At 32.2% G+C, this 21,786-nt stretch overlaps 1 protein-coding gene and 1 long non-coding RNA gene across 3 annotated transcripts in view; both read right to left on the reverse strand.

Annotated features, from left to right (window-relative positions):
• Positions 1-6,394: 6,394 nt before the first annotated feature.
• LOC143048242 (uncharacterized) lies at positions 6,395-12,596 on the reverse strand. The gene is made up of 3 exons (XR_012969770.1): positions 12,323-12,596; positions 8,293-8,427; positions 6,395-6,851 (listed from the first exon to the last, which is right to left on the reverse strand). It is a non-coding gene; the product is annotated as an uncharacterized LOC143048242 (long non-coding RNA).
• A 1,294-nt stretch (positions 12,597-13,890) lies between these two features.
• LOC143048249 (xaa-Pro aminopeptidase ApepP-like) overlaps positions 13,891-21,786 on the reverse strand; it is a 33,196-nt gene continuing 25,300 nt past the window's right edge. For both annotated transcript variants that reach the window (XM_076221821.1, XM_076221812.1), the window contains exons 15-22: positions 21,102-21,251; positions 19,715-19,775; positions 18,818-18,887; positions 17,198-17,377; positions 15,986-16,057; positions 15,581-15,657; positions 14,647-14,745; positions 13,891-14,181 (exon numbers count right to left, since the gene is read on the reverse strand). In XM_076221821.1, the coding sequence (XP_076077936.1) occupies positions 13,957-14,181; positions 14,647-14,745; positions 15,581-15,657; positions 15,986-16,057; positions 17,198-17,377; positions 18,818-18,887; positions 19,715-19,775; positions 21,102-21,251 (934 nt within the window). In that variant the 3' untranslated portion in view covers positions 13,891-13,956. The remainder of the gene's footprint in view (positions 14,182-14,646; positions 14,746-15,580; positions 15,658-15,985; positions 16,058-17,197; positions 17,378-18,817; positions 18,888-19,714; positions 19,776-21,101; positions 21,252-21,786) is intronic.

Here is a 21,786-nt window from a genome sequence, read left to right on the forward strand (position 1 = left end):
CATTAACCTAGTAATGATAATCATCATGGATCTCTAGTTAAAAACAGGCTCTTGCAGAAAAGGAAAAGCGACACTCAAGGTAAAGAAGGAATAATTAGTAAACTAGTTTTTTTGTGAACAGAGTCTGAGTTTTGCAGATAAATAGACTGACAAATCAAGTACTGGTCTTCGGAAGCGGGCAGTCCTGTCTGCGTATTCATTTCTCTGTTTAACCAACTTTTGACAAATCAATTCATCGCAAGGGGGCAGTCCCGTCTGCGTATTCATTTCACGAACTTTAATCTTTCTCTTTACAGATAAATAAAATATAAATAAAATGAAACATGCATGGATTAGTTTCTATACATGTTTCTTTAACCTTAAAAATTGAAAGAATATCCCATATTCCAATTTGATATTATTGAGGAATGGTAGAACCTTTAACTCAGGATTTTGTCTTTACTTATTCGGGACTACGGAATTTCGTTTCTTTATATTCGGGGTTTCAGAATCGGACACCCCATACCCCTAACCCCTAAATTTATAGATTCTGGAACTAAAATACCACCAACTATTTCCAGAAATAATTTGAAATTATGGACCTACATGTAAACGTCAAAAACTCCATTCCAATTCCCCTGTACCCATATCATAAATACTCTATAGATAGAATCATATACATTTATCTTATCTCATTCTATCCCTAGTTTGTCTACTCTTTGTCAGCATAAAATCGAGTTTAATATTTTGTAACTGCAACTGTATGATGGTGCTTACAGGAAAGCTTAATTCTCTTTTGCAAACAAAACTGTTACTACCGATGTTGCTACCAAATTGCTGATGGAGATGGAATTGGAAGAAGACATTGATCATTGTGTTGATGATAATGTGCTTCCTTTAGAAACACAGACTGCCCTGAAACGACTGAAAACTTGGAAAAGAGCATACATGAGTGGCGAGAGATTGTGCGGACTTGCCATGTTCATCGCGATAAGGATATCAGCAGATCAAATTATGATTCTGAAACGATTTGACTGAACGGGCCATAGAAAAATTTGGCAAACTCTACTGAATCGATGTTTGTTCTATGTTCTGGCAGCAGACTCAAATCAGTGATATTTGGATGATTATCTTACATATAAACTTAAATAAAGTTGTTAAAAATTTGGTGTTAGTAAAAGTCTTAAAATATAAAAAAATAATGTATAAAAAGTGTCCAAATTCAAAACATTATCAAACTCTCTAAAAATGCCTAGAATGCAGGATTTTGCTCCATTCATTTCATAACCTCCAAAAAAAAAATTTCGCCTCGCTTCGCCTCGCTTCGCTCGGCTCAATTATTTGGCCTCACTAAAATAAGATGCCTAGCTACGGCCTTGAAAGAGATCTTTCCTTCCTATTGATTTTAAGTTAAAAATTTTCTACTTGGAAACTGCAGTCTAACTGACTCATTGATTTCTGTCGAAACTCAGTTGTCATACAATCACAACAAGGTCAAGGCAAATCTAACGTAATATTCAGTAGCAACATAACTATTGGAGATGCCATATCACGGCTGCTACCCAATATAAAAGCTGACCTCAAAATCCCTGAAAAGCAGGCATCAATGTTATCAGTAATAGACACAAATAAGGAATAGATATTGCATACCGCTGCAAGTATACTTAGAAAAGAAATCAAAACTTGATAGACTTCTCTTGAACTGAATTTTAATGTGCGTATTGTTATGCGTTTACTTTTCTACATTGGTTAGAGGTATAGGGGGAGGGTTGAGATCTCACAAACATGTTTAACCCCGCCGCATTTTTGCGCCTGTCCCAAGTCAGGAGCCTCTGGCCTTTGTTAGTCTTGTATTATTTTAATTTTAGTTTCTTGTGTACAATTTGGAAATTAGTATGGCGTTCATTATCACTGGACTAGTATATATTTGTTTAGGGGCCAGCTGAAGGACGCCTCCGGGTGCGGGAATTTCTCGCTACATTGAAGACCTGTTGGTGACCCTCTGCTGTTATTTTTTATTTGGTCGGGTTGTTGTCTCTTTGACACATTCCCCATTTCCATTCTCAATTTTATTGATAGTGCATACAGCCAAGTCTAATCTCAGGAAATGGCACAAGAGAAGTTGCGTAAATGCTATGCAATTGTTGAGTCAATAGTGTTTCTGTTGCCAAAAACAGTTTTACTTCTTTTCATTTAGGATTGGCTTTGCAAAAGTAACACGAGTTTGGGTCAGAATACTTTGTTGAAACATTGAATTCCAATGGATTTTGTACTTCGTATAGTGAAGTGCGACGCTATCTAACAATTATTGCAAACCATGAAATTGAGCAGATGGTGTGCACTTCCCTATAATGTTTTTCAGGTTGCAAATGGTGAGGGTCTTGTTCAAGAAAGTGCTGATAACATTGATTTAAATACAGAAACAATAGATGTAAAAAAAATAAACACCTTTCATTCAATAGCACGGGCATACTTTCAAGTCAGTAATGCAAAATAATCTTCTATTAAACCGGGACACTGAACGAGGATGCCATGCAAATGATGAATTGTGTCAGGACCTTGTATGGGTCCTACTAAAATGCGCCCGGGGAAAAGAAAAAGCGCCCGGGGAAGAAAAAATAGCGCCCGGAGAAAAGAAAAGGCGCCCCGGGAAAATTTATAGATAATTTATTGGCATGAGACAACTTTGTGTCGTTGAAATAAGTATTGCATATTGATTTTTATTTTTAATTTTAGACAAGTAATTTGCAAATTTAGATATTATACATTTGTATTAAAGCACAAAAACAAGTATGAATGTTTCAATTTAAACAATAATATATGAATACTATTTCGAAAGACAGATAATAATGGATCTCAGTTTATGCGGAAGATGTATTTTTAAATAACAAAATATACGTTTTAATCGAGGACAATATCGTTCATGATTCTTCTATATATATTCTTATTTATATTTATTGACTTACTCATATACAATTTTGAAATCTAAAATGTAAAAATGCAACAACACTTTAGATGTAGCATCGTACATTTATATTAAGGACAAAACAATCAATGATTAATTTTTTTTAGGAAAAAATTTATTGTTATAAAATATTATTATTGTATTCTCCCGGGCGCTAATTTTTCTTCCCCGGGCGCTTTTTCTTTTTCCCGGAAACTAATTTTCCTTCCCCGGGCGCTTTTTCTTTTTCCCGGGCGCTTTTTAGTAGGACCGTCTTGTATGGACTTGTAACGGAAATATATGTGCTCAAAAGAATGAGTTTGCTTTGAACAGAACCTTTATTGTATAAACCTGTGTCCATTCGAGGCAGGTGTAATGTGTAGGAACTTTTTATACACGTCTTGTGATGGTTGATGGAAATGAAGATGATGGAGACCAGGATTGATTGTTATAGTTTGATTTATTGGCACACACTGTCCCATGTTATGGGAGGGTTGGCGCGCCTTCAAACTAGTTTAACCCCGCCATATACTGTATCGATCTGCCTCAAGTCACGAGCCTGTAATGCAGAGGTTATCGTTTGTTTCTATGTATATATTATATTCTTTTTGCATTATTTTGTACATAAATCAGGCCATTATATTTTTCGTTTCAATTGTTGTACATTTGTCATTTCGAGGATTGTAGAGCTGACTCTGCGGTATGGGTTTTCACTCATTGCGGTGACCTATAATTTCTGTGTCATTTGATCTCTTGTGGAGTGTTGTTTCAATAGCAATCATACCACATCTTTTCTTATTTTTTATATTGAATACCTTTAAAGTTTATGGTACGTTGCAAGGAATAAAAAGGGGGGTTATATTATGTGATAGATATTAACCACAGTAAATACACAACAATAGATAATGCGATGGAAGCAGCAATAATAGAATAAAATTCAAAACAGTGTGGCTGTGGCCATTGATTGACACATTAAATTCATCCATTGACTAGGACAATTTAGGTGAACGTTTGTATGTAACGACCACTGCTCACTATCTACTTTTTAAAGACACTTAAACTATGGGGTCACCAAAGGTTCTCAACACCTTAATAAAGTAATTCGAAAAATTAATCAGAAATAACACGATGTTTTGATTTTTATCAATTATATAGATTAAAACAAAAAGGTTATTCCTGATTAATTTTTCGAATTATTTTATAATAAAAGGCGTTAAGAAACCTCTGGTGACCCCACCGTTTAAATGTCTATCGTAAGTACGTCGTAAACAGTGGTCGTTACAGACAAACGTTCACGTAAATTGTCCCAGTCAATGGATGAATTTAATGTGTCAATCAATGGCCACAGCCACACTGTTTTGAATTTCATTCTAGTTAAAAAAAAAAAACAACAGAATCAACGAGTCTACAAATAAACAGAAGTACCCGCAAATTCAATTGAGGTCCTCTCTGACTGTAGTGTTATATTGCTTCTGGTTTAATACCTCACCCAATTTGCTAGTTCAAAAATAATTTTGAAGTATTGTCATCCATTGCACTTGTTTTTTTACTTTAAATTGATATTAATTATAAGTTAAGGGGCTTTAAACATGTTATGGGTTGAAAACTGGATTTTTGAAGTTTTGTTTATAAAACGTCGTTTTGGGAAAATTGTTAATAAAAATATTAATGATTAAGGTTTGAGAACAAACATTATTACAGCCAAAACAGTTTGATTTGTATTGCGGTAGAGATTAGAAATAAAAAAAATGTCTAAATTGAAACCCTTCAAAATTTCGGCAGATTTGAAAAGATGACCTTTGACCTTAATTAAAAAAAAATGAGACAATATCAGGTCCTTACGACAGACATAGTGTTATAAAACAAGGTTTCCTCTTTCGAATGATGTGTTAAATTGGTGGGTGTACGGTGGGAAGATTAAATCAAAACCACACTAGTACGCAACTAAGGTAAAACAAGAATTAAAATAGTCATCTAGTGAGGTCAGTTGTTCATCGAGCCCGTAAATTTAGATACATTCAAGGAAAACTTATCGATCCGTTAAATACTCTTATTCTTTTTTAAAAAGTTAGCTAAGCAAATCGAATTATTTCGAGGAGTAGTTTTATTGGACGGTAAACATATTGATTTTGTTATCAATAGATCAAAACACAACTAAATATTACTAGTATTACTATGCGCTAATGAAAATTCATGGTCCCACATTCTGTCGCTACTTTTATTTTTGCATTGCAAATTTCATGTTTTTCTGTTACTGCTGATGACGTCTTCATACTAAATCCATTGGATGGTGAAAGTGTAGTGATTGATATTTTAGTCTTAGATACATTATTGTTCTATAAGTTGTTGTTGGCTTTGAACTAGCTTACAGTAACTTCGAGTACTCTCGGATCTGTACATAGTGTCTTTTTGTTGTTAGGATATAGAAGTACCCGGTCACACCCACTCATATTTTGTTATTGGTTAGATGTATTTCTATTAAAATAAATCTGACGAGTTAAGCATTTTCAACTGATTTGTATAGTTCGTGCTTATGTTACACTGTTACACCACTGTCCTAGGTTAGGGGAGGGTTAGGATCCGGCTAACATGTTTAACCCCGCCACATTCTGTATGTATGTGCCCGTCTCAAGTCAGGAGCCTGTAATTTAGTGGTTGTCGTTTGTTGATGTGTTACAAATTTGTTTTTTTTTTCGTTCATTTTTTGTACATAAATTAGGCCGTTAGTTTTCTCGTTTGAATTGTTTTACATTTGTCATTTCGGGGCCTTTTATAGTTGAATATGCGGTATGGGATTTGCTCATTGTTGAAGGTCGTACGGTGACCTATAGTTTTTAATTTCTGTGTCATCTGGTCTCTTGTGAAGAGTTGTCTCATTGGCATTCATTCCACTTTTTTTTTTTATTTATAAACACTTGTCGCGCTTAAGGAAGTTCGCTACTCATTTTAAAAATAACAAGCTTTTCATATATTGATAGGGGATTAATAAGGGAACCGAACAGCAAAAATAAAATATAGGTCAATGTGCTGGTTTTCGAGATATAAACCATTGAAATTTTGGCGGGAAACAGTTCTCTCTTGATTTTTCATAGCTTTATAATTGACAGGTTAACATTCTCAAAATCTATTAAAAAATAACAACGATTTGATAAGACTTTTACAGATGGCTTATAAGTATACATGTTAAAGATTTATAAAAAGAAAAATGGGGGTCAATGGGCAAATATTTTTAAGGCATTCAAATGGATAAAACCAGAGGATTCCAAAAATCTGACAGAAATTCCAAAACATGACAAGCGAACTTCCTTAAATGATCTTAAATTAATTACTCGAATATATTCCTCACTATTGCCTTTGACACAATAATGTAAATACTAAGTACACTGTGCATAGGAATGAACTATATGTGAATCTCAATAAAGAATAAATATCTTATCAAATAACATAAATACTATATATTAAGGAGATTCATTAAATTTAAACGAGTTAAAACATTTTATTGCCGATTTCAGATTTTGTTTTCAGATATGAATAGGCCTCCATGATCATGATGATATTTTAAATATATGGTTGTATATTTACACAACTTACAAACAAATTAAAACGAATCTTTCCAATCACCATTTCTGTAACATTCATTTGCATATTTAATATTCCATTACATTCTATAAATCAAAACAGATACACATAATTAATAAATAATGCTTATAAAAATAACAGATATGACGACAGATTTTTTTTCGAAATGTTTAATGTCACTTTCGGTTTATGAATATGGTAAAGAAAGCAACAAACACCAGTCCAGACAGTGTCTTTGTAGATTGATTTATAGAAGGAGCTGTGTTACACAAATTGGCGGAACATAAATACTCTGTATAACTCGAACCTGGTGGTACCATACCAATCTTCTTACAGCCTCTTCTTACTTCTGAAAATGTAACCAAGAGATGTACTATCTTAAAACATACAGAAAAATGTATGACAATTGAAAGAGCGCTGCGAATAAAGTTAATATAAAGGCAAAACACAAAGTTATATAAAACAATTTCAAGTTACAAGTTATATACACAAATACGTGCCATTCTAAAACGAGGCCCCATTGAGTAGGCTAAAGAATTTCTTTTTGCATAAATTACGGGCACCACCTCGAAAGATTATGAAAGAATTGTTTGCATGCTGAGAACATGACAATCCGCTAAGATTGGACGAAAAAGGTAGTATACCCTAAAAAACCTACAAAACAGTTGGTTTAAAAAAAATATTGTGTATTAAATCGGCAATAAGTTTGAATCGTAGGCACATATATACACAAAGCAAATAAGAAACATTTAATAATTCCGAATCATACATTTCAATAGATTTATTCTTTAATTTCTAATCAACGTTAGTCTCTCCCAAGTGTTATAGTTCAACGCATATCGTGATAAAGAAGTACGTTAAGATTGAAGGTCACAATTTATCAATTATAGATGGCAGGTGACAAGATTTCGTTGCACAATGAATTGGACAAAATTTGATTTTTTTTATAAACTATATCTTGTATTATTATTTATGTCTACAGTCGAATACAGAAATCTTTCTTACATAGTATGTCTATGCAATGTTAATACATGTAGCATGATATAAAACAATAACATAAGCAAATAAAAAAGTTTTGGCATTACCCACATATGATGCCTCACACATTTTATTTAAACAAATATTTGGTATAGTTTTGAGTTTTAAAAGGTATCTGTCCATAACCCACTTTACTAGAATGGTCTGATTATATCAACAAATAAACGAATAAAAAGAAGTTAATGTGTGTGTGCTATAAATTTTCTAGAACCAATGATACCATTGTCCACCTTTACTTTCCGACTTAAAACTGTAAGGGTGATTTGAGTTTTAAGTTCTACGTATACAAGGTTTCATTATATCCTATTTGTCTCATTTCGTGTGTCCAAAACTTGACAAAGGACCAAGTTATATCATACGCCAATCCATATCCATATAGACACGTACACTTTCGTTAATACCGTCCTCTACATTTTGCGTTTCGTGGCCGTATCATCACCACGATTAAAAGAAATCTAATGCACATTTTAATCGAATTTAGTGTAGAAACTTTTTGGAAAGATTATATACTAGTACTTGTTATCATAACATGGAATGCTATGGATTGAAGTTGTTCTATTTGTCACAATTTCGTGTTCCTAATCTAGAATCTTATGAATTTGAAAAAGTATCGTGCCAAAGATTTATTTTTGATATACACATGTATATCAGTGTATTAACATTTCAAAATGAAGAAAACTAAAAAAAATGAAGCCCAAGAAATAGACTTGGTCACAAAAAACAATGATAATGGCAAAATAAAGTATACATACCACTGGCATAAGAAAATAAAACCCATTTGTAACATTGTGTGTTACAAGAAACAGTTTTCAAGTAGTTTGGCAATGGATCTGTCAGGCCACAAGAACTTTGTTGATTGGACGAAGTACAATTATAACATTGAAAAGCTGAAAATATAAAGTAACATTAATAGCATTTGTATACGATATACACAGTGATCGAGATTAAAAGAGGCATGGTTGAAATCTCCATAAACAATTTAAAACCGGCCGAGTACATTTTTATGTGTCTTTCCCAACCAAAGAACATAGGTAGTTGTAACCCGACGTCTCTTTGTCTTTGTATTAAAAGAAAATGGTCTTAAAATTTTCAATCTCTCTTTTTTCTTCACTACTTTTTTTAAACCAAATACTTTAAACAAAATATTTGATGCCTCTTCGCTTAACAAGTGACATTTAGGAGTAAAAACAAAGAATGGTCAATCGATTCCGAAATGATGGAAATAAAGCAGATATCTACTCGATACACTGCTGAAAGGTTACGCGAGATTTGGCGGAAAAATGTTTCGGGAGAGGAGAAAACACCAAATCAATTCTGGAAAGGTAAGATGTAATTTCTAGATTATTATTCTTAACAGTAGGGTAAGAAAGAATAAATGAAATTAACACAGGTAATCGAAAAATGTTTATTCAAAAGGTCTAAAACAAAAGTTAACCTTATCAATGTTCAGAAGCAGACATGTGCATTTCCAAATGATCAAAAGCAAGCAACATAGCAATTAAATCATCTATATCTAGAGGATTTCGATACCCTGTACATCAATGTGTTACGCAGGCTCTATTAAGTAATAGATGTCTGCAACGCAGGAGGAGTAGTACTCAGTCCAGAACAAGGAACGCTTTACACAAAAACTCTTTAAATTAATTAAAGTATCTCAAAACATTAAAAGCAACCGTACGAGGACGAGTCAAAACAGGAACCAACGAAAATTCAGTTTAAGTGGATGGCCAAAACACTCCGGGGAGAAAGAAAAGACTACGTTCAAACCTATGATTGCGTTGGATAAAAACCGCAATTTTTATACGTGTGCATGTAAAACAAATTTCGTTGTAGAAGGGTCTAAAAACAGCACAAACAACATTTTCCAAAAGACCAAAAAAGTGAAAAAGTATATTTAAACAAAACGCGTCGAACAACTGATGTTATTTAACCCTGCTGACTGCCATTGGCGATTGCCAAATAAAATTGATCACAAGATGTATATGTCAATGAATTAAACGCAAATCAAATAAAACTTTTAAAAAGAGGCTTAAATTTCAAACCGACGCATACATCCATTCATTAAGAACTTGAAGAACACATACAAACATTTTGACATAGATAAAAAAAAATAAATACAATGAAGAGGAAGATGAATGTCCAATAAGGAAAACAAATCAAATTTCATTTCCTCAAGTGAAATAATGTTTATCTTAAAAGATGCATAGCAACTTATTAAAATAGTACTCCCACTTCAGCGGGAAACGTTTTGTTCTTGTGACAAACAACGTAAAAATGTCCAAAATCTTGTCAGAAAATGAGTATTCTTACTAAAAAAAATTGCGAATGAAAATGCGGAATGTGTCAAAGAGCCAAAAAGAGCCAACAAGTGACAAAGTATTGCTGATTTTCATTCAGATATCAAGTATCCCGCTTAAACGAAAATGAGAGAGACAGTGTTTTAAGCAGATAAGATACATCTATTTCAGTTTTGAACAATAAATGGGGATAGATTTAATTGTCTTTGGCGAATAAATAACATTTGCGAAATACTGTTTTATTTCATATTCTGTGTCATTTTTTTTTAATATTTAAATGTATGAACAATGATTGTCCGAAATATGCATGTAAACTATTTTCACTGGATAACAATTGTTGAACCATAGTTTTGTATGAAACCCATACATATGGTAATACAGAACACACCAAATTAAAAGTATTCAGTCTCAATGAAATACCTTGGCGCGTGTGCTATAATAATTTGGAATCACTAAGATTATATACGATTGTTAAAATTGATATTTACTGACACCCAAAAGTTCGCAGTACAGAGAAGATCTGTTTTTCCAAAGGACTCAGTATAGGTATGTTGATTGTTCATTTTGTCCATATTCTATGTATATCTCCAAGTGTACTTTTTTAATCTCGAATAATGCCATAAGATGCCAAAGTTTAAAGAGATTAAACTCAGTATTTTAGCAGTTGTGACTTATTTTTACATATATCAGTGACGATAGAAATACGATGTTTTCAAAGAAAGTGAACAAAGTATTAGGACTACACGGAAACTATTATGTCTATGTGTACTAGCTATCAAGAGTGTACATGTGTGGTGAAGATTTTGTCTATTTGCGCCTATAATTCAACCACTTTACTATTCCAAAATCTGTAAATTGAATCTAATATAAAATTAAAGTTATAAAATTAAAAAAAATAATTACCTGAAACTTCACCAATGATAAAAACACAAATAAACAATATAACGACTGTGACCCTCATCTTTCCAATTGTTAGAATATCTAATGTAAATTGTTTTAAAACTCGAGGCTATATATGTTGAACGCAATGTTTGCCGATAAAGATAAAGTGGAAGATTAATGTTCAGGTAGGAGAAAAAGGAAAGTTCATTTTTTGATTTCCTCAAGTGAAGAAATGTGAATATTAAACTTGAAACCCTGACATGGATACTTATCAAAAACAATACTTCCTCTTCAGCTTGAAGCATTTCTTATTTGTGACAAACAACATTAAACGCATATTATTATGAACATATAGGGTTAACAAATGGATATTCTTACTCAATAGTTATCAAAGGTACCAGACTTATAATTTAATACGCCAGACGAGCGTTTCGTCTACATAACTCATCAGTGATGCACATCAAAATAGTTAAAAAGCCAAACAAGTACAAAGTTGAAGAGCATTGATGACCCAAAATTTCAAAAAGTTGTGCCAAATACGACTAAAGTTGTTTATGCCTGGGATAAGAAAATTCTTAGTATTTCGAATAATTCAAACAGTAAATTTATAAAAATGATTATATAATTGATTTTCATGTTGAACGCATTTTTTGCCGACAAAGACGAAGAGGAAGAGGATTGTTCAGTAAGGGAAAATATATCATTTCCTCAAGTGAAGAAAGAAGTAATTTAAACTTGAGACTCTGACATAGATGCTTATCAAAAACAATACTTCTTCTGCAGCTGGAAACATTTTATGTTTGTGACGAATAAAGTAAAACCCATCCTAAAATGCACATTATAGGGTGAACAAATTGACATTCTTACTCAAAGTATTGTTATTTGTTTTCAGAGTTCAAGCTTCCCATTTTCAAGAAAACTACAAAATGTAGACAGACAGCTTTTAACGCAAATTAGATACACCTATTTCACTTTTAAACCATAAATGGTGAGAGTTTTAATTGAATTTGACGAAATAAACAAATGCGAGATGAGATATACATGTACACTTCTGTTAATTTGATTGATCAACCATAGTTTCGTTTAAAACGCATATTGAAATTAAGAACACAAAAGCAGTTTTTACTCTCAGCTGAAATACCATGACATTGATATCAGCACGACTATTTGATTGTAAAAAAATATAATTAACTAACAAACTAAAAAGAACATAGAAGATGAATTCTCAAGGTTTTTTTTCAAAGTACTAGCTAAGATGATTATTATTTTTGTCCACATCCTATGTAAATCTCCAAATTACTTGATATTATCTCGAATTATGTATCAAGAAGCCAAAGTTTAAAGAACTTGATCAATATTTTAGCAGTTGTGACATTTTTACATATGACCCTTTATCAATGACGTTTAACAACATAATAATTATTTATTTTTTTAAAGAATTCAACAAACTATAAGACAATGCGGACATTAGTTTGTCTGTGTGTACTATGAAAACCGTGTGATAATGATTTGGTCTATTTGCACATATGCATCAACATTTGAAAATTTCGAAAACACATAGTTTTAATCTAAGGTACAATTAAAAGTTAGAAAAAATAATTACCTGAAGCTTCACCAATGATAAACCCACAAATAAACAATATAACAACTGTAAACTTCATCTTTCCAGTTGTTAGAATATCTAATGTAAATTGATAACTCGAGGCTATCACGAGATGTTGAACTTATATGTATCTAAATAAAGTGTGATAACCTTAGGTAACTGATCCTTAATCGGAAATCCATTGCGACACTATTTACTTTATCTGATATGAGACAAATACAGGGAAAACGGTAGTATTTAATTTTCCCAGCATTAGGTTGGCCTTTTGTGTACCCAAGGCAGGTGAAGGAAGTCAAATTAGGAGCGCTGTGATTGGATGTAAGGGTACAATATATTTTTTATTTATCTACGAATAACTGCAGTGTGTATATTTACAATATAAATTTTGAAACCTATTATTGAAATATTTTCTAGAGAATTATTCGAAAAGACTTGGAAAATTTCATAAATTTGGTGCAAAATGACGGTGGGCATGGATAACATAAACAAGCCCCGTTGGAAGTTGGTCATGATACTATTTGGCTTTAATTTTTAAAACACAATAATAAAGTACTAACACAACATATAACTGTTTTATCCAGGTTTTTATCTTAAAAAGTGGTAAATTTAGAAAATGTAAATATTGTCGCCTATGGCAGAATAAATAGTACCGTTTTCCCTACAAGTAAAAATAATGATTTTAAAAAAATGTTGACTTCAGACATATTTTTAACCAACCAGAATAACATCTTGGCACCATACTAATGTAAATTTCAAACATATTTATTTTTGGTCTTTTTAATTTTTGTCTCGAGCGTACATGACTAAGAACAATTAAAAGCAAGTGTCATATGTACGGAACTTATATCATACGTAATATAACTTCTGAATCGCATATAAAAGGGGCGGGTAATACAAACATAACAGGAAATGTTAAATATATCGAAGTACACAGCCTCAATCCGTTTGTAGTACATGTAATTTGGTTGTTTTATGACTTTTGTAAATATCAAACTTTTATTAAAAAGAGAGATATATAAAATGAAAGGTCACAACGGAAAAGTGAAGTCATCTCTACTCTCTATTGCCCACTACGATCAAAGTTATGATGTAGCCCTACATCTCAAGCTAATTTAACTATGTTTTAGTATATTTTTATCATAGTCACTTAACTTTGAATTAGCATTGAGAGAACGACATCTATACAGTGGAACGGAGAGTTAAAAGATAATGGGAGCATCACTTTTTTCATTCTTCTTGAGATGTTAGGTATACGCCAATGAGACACAGACTCAATAAAACAAGTGAAAAAAAGAAACAACAATCTATTCGGTCCACAATGTTCTTCAGTCTTGTACTTGTTTTGCTTTATAACTATTTTGATCTGAGCGTCACTGATGAGTCTTATGTGGACGAAATGCGCGTCTGACGTATTTTAAAAATTATAAGCCTGGTACCTTTGCTAACTATAAGTAACAAATTCTTTTTGTCCTTATTTCTGTGAACAGATAAAACTACCATGACAACACACATAAGCAATGTAACACTAATTTTACATAGAAATGAAGACAAAAAAAAACCGACTAGACTTACATTTGATGCACACATTTTTAATAACACAGTAAATATTTTGACAAACTAGAAGTTTATAGTGTTTACTTCAGAAGTATAGAGATAAAAAACAAAATCAAATAAAACATCATCCATGTCACCAAAATACATCCATTATTGGTATTTTCTATTTCTGTTATTTTGTGTGTAGTAAATAAAGGCTGTACTCGTTTATGTAACCATTCCAAAGCAACTGTGTCGTTTTCTTCTTTCAGATATGGTGACACCTTCACCCAAACCTCTTTATGGTAGTTGTTAATCCATTTGATCTACAGTACATAAAATACCATTGTAATATAAAAAAGGTAAGGGGGAAATGTATTTGTCTCAATGTTATTATCTAAGACGTTAGCTCAACCAAACAGTGTTTAATAAGTCACAACCTTTCACATTTTACAATCATTTCGTGCAGTTTTATCCGAGTATAACGGACTGTTTGAAGTATTAAAAGACATCGTTGCATAACAAACAAATATGCTTTGACATTAAATTAAAATAAATAGTTTCCTGCCAACGGTCTGTCACCAAGCTCGTTTCAAGTTCAACTAACAGGTGATAATATCATTATACATTTGGTGCTTCCGAAGTGTTAATCTGGATTTATTTAAATCATATCGCCATCATTTAGTGAATATGTCACAATTGACTGGTGACAGGTTGTTTTCACAAGATCCTTTTTATCTTATCACAGCATTTGCATATCAAACAAAGACACAAAAGAACTATATACTTACCTGTTGGTCACTTAGTAAGCTGGACTTGATCAAATGGGGTTCATATGGAACAAAAGTTATTGTGTCAAATTCCAAAAAGTGACACTTAGAGAAGTTGTTCTAAAATATACATTTAAACTTTAACTATATTTGAATTGAATGAAAACAAGGTTATAATGCATATTCTTTTTCTTTATGTTTAAAGTTTTCGTTCACTTCCTTTTTGTTATCTTCTTTATATAAAACCGTTACTTTGCATCCAGGATATTGAAAGTGTTTATGATGGTTTCATTGGTAATGAATGCTTTCGAAAAAAAAACCTTCCATCTTTTTTCTCTCGAAATACTATACTAATGTGAGTTCCGTTATGGATAAATATTTCACCTGTTCGGTTTCAACAAATAACTTGTCCCGGTTGTTTTACTTTCGAAAACATCGAAGCCCTCTAGTAACAAGTAGTTTTCTCCGGGCACTCCGGCTTCCTCCACCAATAAAAACTGGCCGCCACGAAATAGCCAAAAAGCCCAGCAACAAGTCTCTCATATCTTCATCTTGTAAATTGTGCAATATTAAATGTGAACTATATAAATCTGTAGCCATTTGATCCTTTTATATTTCTGAATACATTTTTTCCTTATGTATATGCAGAAATGCAAATGAGACGTTTTGATAATGACTCAATATTTGTCTCCATGAAATCTTTATAAACCTGCTATTGATATGTTAAAACTTTCAATATTTTTTTTTAAAATATTAAAGACTAGGTTACTGGTATGAAGCCCGATATAGGTGCCAGTGTTTATCAATATGTTCCAGTTGATATGTTATGTGTTTCTGCGTTTGTGCAAGTGATAATTTTGTACATTTGTCTTTCCTATCTGTTAATTTCCTGGCTACTCCGTCATTTTCGGCAGCCAAATTCGTGCAAATTTCAAATTAAAGTTTAAAAACTTACATTTCTGTTCATTTTCTTCACAATTACTACGTTTTCTATTCTCATACCAAATTTTCCCACTTCATAATATCCAGGTTCTGTAAAGCATTTTTCATTTTGTTAATTAAATGTAACATAACAAAAATACCAAATCCAAGAAAAATTCAACATGGAGAGTCCCAAGTACATATTTTTCTATATATTCTCAGCTTGAATATTTTCTATAGTGTTAGATTTTGATGGCATCTTACACGTTGTGTAAGTTTATCAGTAACACACTTCGAGCCATTTAAATGAAACACAGGAAATTCGATGAGCAGAACAACTTATATCTGAAGTTATTTGCAATATTATTATTGTTTCTTTAATTTTCAATCTATTTTTTATATCATATTCTTTTTGGTAGTCTTCTATTTATATTCGTACCATTAGAGAAGCACATATCCTCCTCAACTGGATAATCAGCTGGATCCGGTATATGTAGAAGCTGAGTCTGATCTGAAATTATATTTCCTATAAATTTTAAGTCTAAAAACAAACTTTTATTTGTTGATACACATCCATAAAAAGAATGATATGTGTTGTAAAATTGATGAAAGAACGGCAATCAAAAAGTAGCCTTAAAAATTGTGACAAATTTTCCAAAAGACCAATACCAGGTAGAAGGCTTGACATCTGTACTAGAAATTGTTACCAAACTAGTTATTTCCAATTTTCACTATAACGTATATCATGCATTCTTTGTGGTATAGGATAAGTTATTTAACTAAATATTTACTTTATATGTTCTACTAATAAAGCCAACAGTAATATACCGCTGTTCGAAAGTAAAAAATCGATTGAGAAAAAACAAATCCGGGTGACAAACTGAAACCAAGGGCAACTTATCAACTATACGAGGAAAACAACGAAACAACAGAAACACTAAAGTACACAAAAAAAAAAACGACAATGTAACACACACAGAAACGAACTAAAAGATAACAACTGTTATTTGCCTGGTACAGGACATTTTAAGAAAAAAATTGTGGGTTGATCCTGGTTTTGTGGGCAACCAAACCTCGCGCTTTTATTGCAATGTTAAATATAACACTGAAAGGACAACATTACATGACAGGGCTACAGTACAAATAAACGCAAAAGCATTCAGGACAGAGAAATACACAGATTAACATTGCAATAATACATTTCGACATGCTAATAGTTATCAAAGGTACCAGGCTGATGATTTAATACGCCAGACGCGCGTTTCATATACATAAGACTGATCAGTGACGCTAAGATCAAAATAGTCTGAAAGCCAAACACCTATAAAGTAAAAGAGCATTGATGACTCAAAATTCCAAAAGGTTGTGCCAAATACGGTTAGGGTCATCTATGCCTGGGATAAGAAAATCCTTAGTATTTTGAATAATTCATACTTTTGCAAACAGTAAATTCATATAAAAAATGACCATATAATTGATATTCATGTTAGCACCGAAGTGCTGAATAACCACAGAACAAAAACAGCACAACAGAACCACGCACAAAATGTAGATAAAAATTAGGTTTGAAATTATCGTATTACATGTAAAAGTATCTTTGAAGTATAATTAACAATCAGAAATGGCATAAACATCTGTTGAGAAAACCTACCATATCCAAAGAAATTGGTTTCCAACGGTATGTCACTTGTGTAGCTAGCTCTCGAACTAGATATACGAGCTGGACCTTCTACAACTACGCCATAATGAGCAATACCATGACCTGTTTCATGGGGATAGTCAACTTCGATCTCCCAAAGTGGTTGTCTAATAGCCGAGTCTATTTCTTTTCCTACAAAATGCAATGCAAAAAAGTAAAACCTCCCTATTATGATAAGTAGTTCATGTGAAAAAAGTGGCTAAAAATATGTTGGGCAAATGCAATTAGCATATGTAAGCAATCAGAAATAGGTCGACTTTTATCATTTCAATATTGCCTCATAGCTGACTATGCGGTATGGGCTTTGCTCTTTGTTGAAGGCCGTACGGTGACCTATAGTTGATAATTTTTGTGTTATTTTGGTCTCTTGTGGACGGTTGTCTCATTGGCAATCACACCACATCTTCTTTTTTATATTTAGAATTTATGAATGATCGAGATTTAAAACACAAATAACGCAGGTATCCGAATATAGGATGTTATCAAGACAGACATGACTATATTTACAAACACAAAAAATTCAAAGTTAACAAACATTCATATTATATAGAATCATATTCAAAACAGTGTAGCTGTGGCCATTGATTGACAACTTAAATTATCCCATTGACTGGGGCAGATTGTGTGAACGTTTGTCTGTAACGACCACTGCTCACTACTTACTTATTATAGAATTTAAGCTGTGGGTCACCAAAGGTTCTTAACGCCTTTAATATTAAAATAATTCGAAAAATTATTCAGGAATAACTATGTTTTGATTTATATTATTGATACAAATCAAAACATCGTGTTATTCCTGATTAGTTTTTCTAATTACTTTATTTAGGTGTTGAGAACCTTTTGTGACCCCACAATTTAAGTGTCTTTAACAAGTACATAGTGAGCAGCGGTCGTTACAGACAAACGTTCACCTAATCTGCCCCAGTCAATGGGATAAATTAAGGTCGTCAATCAATGGCCACAGCTACACTGTTTTGAATATGATTCTATAAGTATATCATATATTTTAATATTTTGAAGGAGTTGATACCTTTGCAAATTTTAAAAAATAAAAGTAAAATAAGCACAATGATATTGTTACTGTGATCTTATGGATGGAACCATGCTCAACTACCGACAGGGAGGAATGGTTTCGATCCCTTCTTTAGCCAAACTAAAGACTTTATAACATGCGGTCTTAGATCTTTAGGTACAAGTTAAGTTGTCTGTAATTTGTCGATAATATCATATTCTCGACAATGACATTTTGACTGAGTTTTGAATTGCATACGACAGGGGATTCTGATATATCAGGACTAACTTCTTCTCTAGATGCAATCGGTCTCGCTCTTTTTGGAGATCGTGCGATCCCCTCAGTATTTCTTTGTATCTTTGAATTGTCATTTTTAAGTCGATTTGCGAGATATGAACATAGCTAAACTATTGTTGCATTTATATTTATCGTTGCATGAATCCATGTTATAAAAGTCGATAGATATTAACCATTCATTTATCAAAGTTAGAAAAAAACGTTCTTTTAACCTTAATCAAATAAATGACTTATATTAGCTGTATCAATTAAACGTAAAATACCGGTTCGACCCACAGGAAACTTGTGCATAGCAAGGTTGAGATGTGCCATCAGTACTCTTGTATATATTTCCTGTAAGAAAAGTGATAATTGGCAGCCATTGCAATCATTATCGTTTACATAAATATTCAACAGAACAATTTTATATCTGATCGATTTAGGAGCGCACGATAGTTTCAAAAGATGCACACTCTAACGAAGTTAACCCATTCAATCCAAAACAGATAAAATCAAGTATCTTGCAGAATAATAGTGTTAAAAAAAGACAAGACTTTGTAAGCTAAACCTCTCACTTGTACATGACAGTCGCATGAAATTCCATTATATTGACAACTATATGTAACAAAACAAACAAACATTATAGGTAAAATTGCCAAAAACAGTGGTACAGCAGTCAACATTGTGTTAAAATCTAAATCGCTATAAAACAAACAGATATGTAAACACACTTTTACCATGGCACAACAACACAATGACGGGATGTATAAGAATTAATATTTATTGTTCGATAAGTGTATTATAATATTTGTGTAAAAAGAGGCAGATTTGTAAAAGCAAATTTCTTGTTTCTAAATCCTGAATATCTCTATTTCAAATGTATTATATCGTTATCCACTGATTTACCTGAATAACATATTGTTTAAACTAAAAGGAAATGCTTCATACAAAAATTAATGCGTTTTATCTAAGTTCATAGATTCAATATTTTATTATGAAAACTTGATAGATAAACCTTGATTACTACGGCAAGTGTAGTCCCAAATCGTACCATTTCATTTTCATATTCATCATCCGGAACAGAAATGACCAACTATTTGAACTATTTAAAAAAAAAAAGTAATTGCTTTTCCTTTCTGTGTACTAAATACAAAGCACATTTTTAAATAAGATCAATCTACCTTTTCATGATCCGATGGAATACCATAATGGAATGTTCTGGTCAAATCACTTGTTCCATCCCTGAAAGTAATAATAGCATGTGTTCATTCATTGGATTCAACCACGCTTCACATTTATTATATTAAGATTGTAATTGTACTTTTTTTCCCGAAAGAGGGCATTACTGAAATTGTCCGATAAATACAGTTCTGCTTGGTTCATTTAAAATCAGTATACTTGATATCGTCACAGGAATTTGATATGCAAATAGCTGGAGGTGTTGTTCAAATTCTCAAAGACAGGAACAAATAATCTCTCAGTGTTATGAATTCATTAATCACTAGAAATGACGGAGGAAGAAGAGCAGCCATAGTGAGAACAACAAACAAGATACAAACCACCATCGATATAGTCAAAATGTTTTTGCAGTAGAAAGGAGACGCTATGCCCAAACGATCCATTTAAAAGTCACAGAGATAACCATAATGTGAACCGATGAATAATTAACATCAAATTCTTCGAAACGCCAAAACAACACATACGATTACAAAAATCAACATGAAAAAGACATGAAAAATTAAAGCTAGGGCATAACAACCTCGTATTTCATTATGTGCCTAAATATTAATAGCTTGTTATTTTCGGCGTGCGTTACCTCCATTCAGGTGTTATATGAGTAAATATTTTCATGAAAATCGTACAAGAAATCGTATCAAATCGACAAATTTCATAAAAATCTACTTTCTAGTTTCTTGATAACTTCTCAAATCATAAACGGAAAATTCCAGGAAGGTATGTTATAAATCATGTTAGAACAGAAGCACTGTGTACTGGTCTGATGATACTACCGAAGACAAGCAGACCAACACCAGCGGTAGTGACAAAGCGCTAGAAAATGAAAAGAAACATCATTTTTTTTATTTTGGTTCGTCCAAAGCGCTTTACTTCTAAAGCAAATAGATTTGAAAACCAAGCCAATTTTAAACATAATAAGTTGCCAAAGGTAACAGGCTTATAATTTCATACGCCAAACGCGCATTTCGTCTACATAACTCAGGCCTTTGCTTTTTTGATTTAAATGTATTTCACATTATGCCATACCATTGACTTTTATATCATAATATACGGTATTAAGTTTTGCTCAGTGTTGTAGGCTGCATGGTTGCCTTTAATTGTTAACAGCCTAGTCATTTAGTCTCATGCAATCATACAACATATCTTTTCTTATGTCGAAATACTTAAGCTACATGAACAAATGGCAGATGAAAAGAATGGTGAAATCCACCAAAGGTCAACTTTACCTTAATAATCACAGAATTCGTGCAATGTGTCGAAAATTATATATATTATATGATATATTTTACGAATACATTTATTTAAATATGCAAAGGGTTTTTGAAATCTTACAAATACTGTCCTCCAGAATCCATTAGAAAAGATTCAGACGTAGCAAGATGTCTAGATGCATTTTCTACAGGATACGCTAGTATAGGTACGGTTGATATACCACTGCCTGCCAGAGCTAGAAAACTCTCGTCTCTGTACAGATTCAGTTCTCTGAAATATGGATTATAGATGTCTTAATTGAGGAAACCAAATAAACTTTACATGTAAAAATTATTTCTAAAACACGGCTATGAACTTATTTCGTTTTGACGATTAAAATGAAATCCTACTATTCAATAGTTATAGTACACCTAACTATACATATTATGCTTTATATAAATATATACACAATTTACTTTCATTTAGCTAAAGTTCAAGTGAAAATATCACTTAAAACTAACATTTTACAAACGAAAACAAGAAAGGAAAGAATCATACATGAATTCAACAAGATTTGAAAATTACCTAACCTAGAATTTCAAACAACAACGCAAAATAAAGTTCTCAAGTGAACATTATTTTGGTATAATACTAGCAAAATTGAGTCTATGAAGAATGGAATAAAGCAGTTGGACTGTATGGAATTCTTTGAACTTAAAAATAAATATTTTTGTAATCTTGTCCGCGATTTCCCGGGTGTCTTCTTGTATTTACATATGAAACGAATACAAAGGTTTTATATATAGTAGAATACACAATAATGTGA

Source organism: Mytilus galloprovincialis, chromosome 1 (genome assembly GCF_965363235.1).
Source record: "Mytilus galloprovincialis chromosome 1, xbMytGall1.hap1.1, whole genome shotgun sequence".
NCBI lineage: Eukaryota > Metazoa > Mollusca > Bivalvia > Mytilida > Mytilidae > Mytilus > Mytilus galloprovincialis.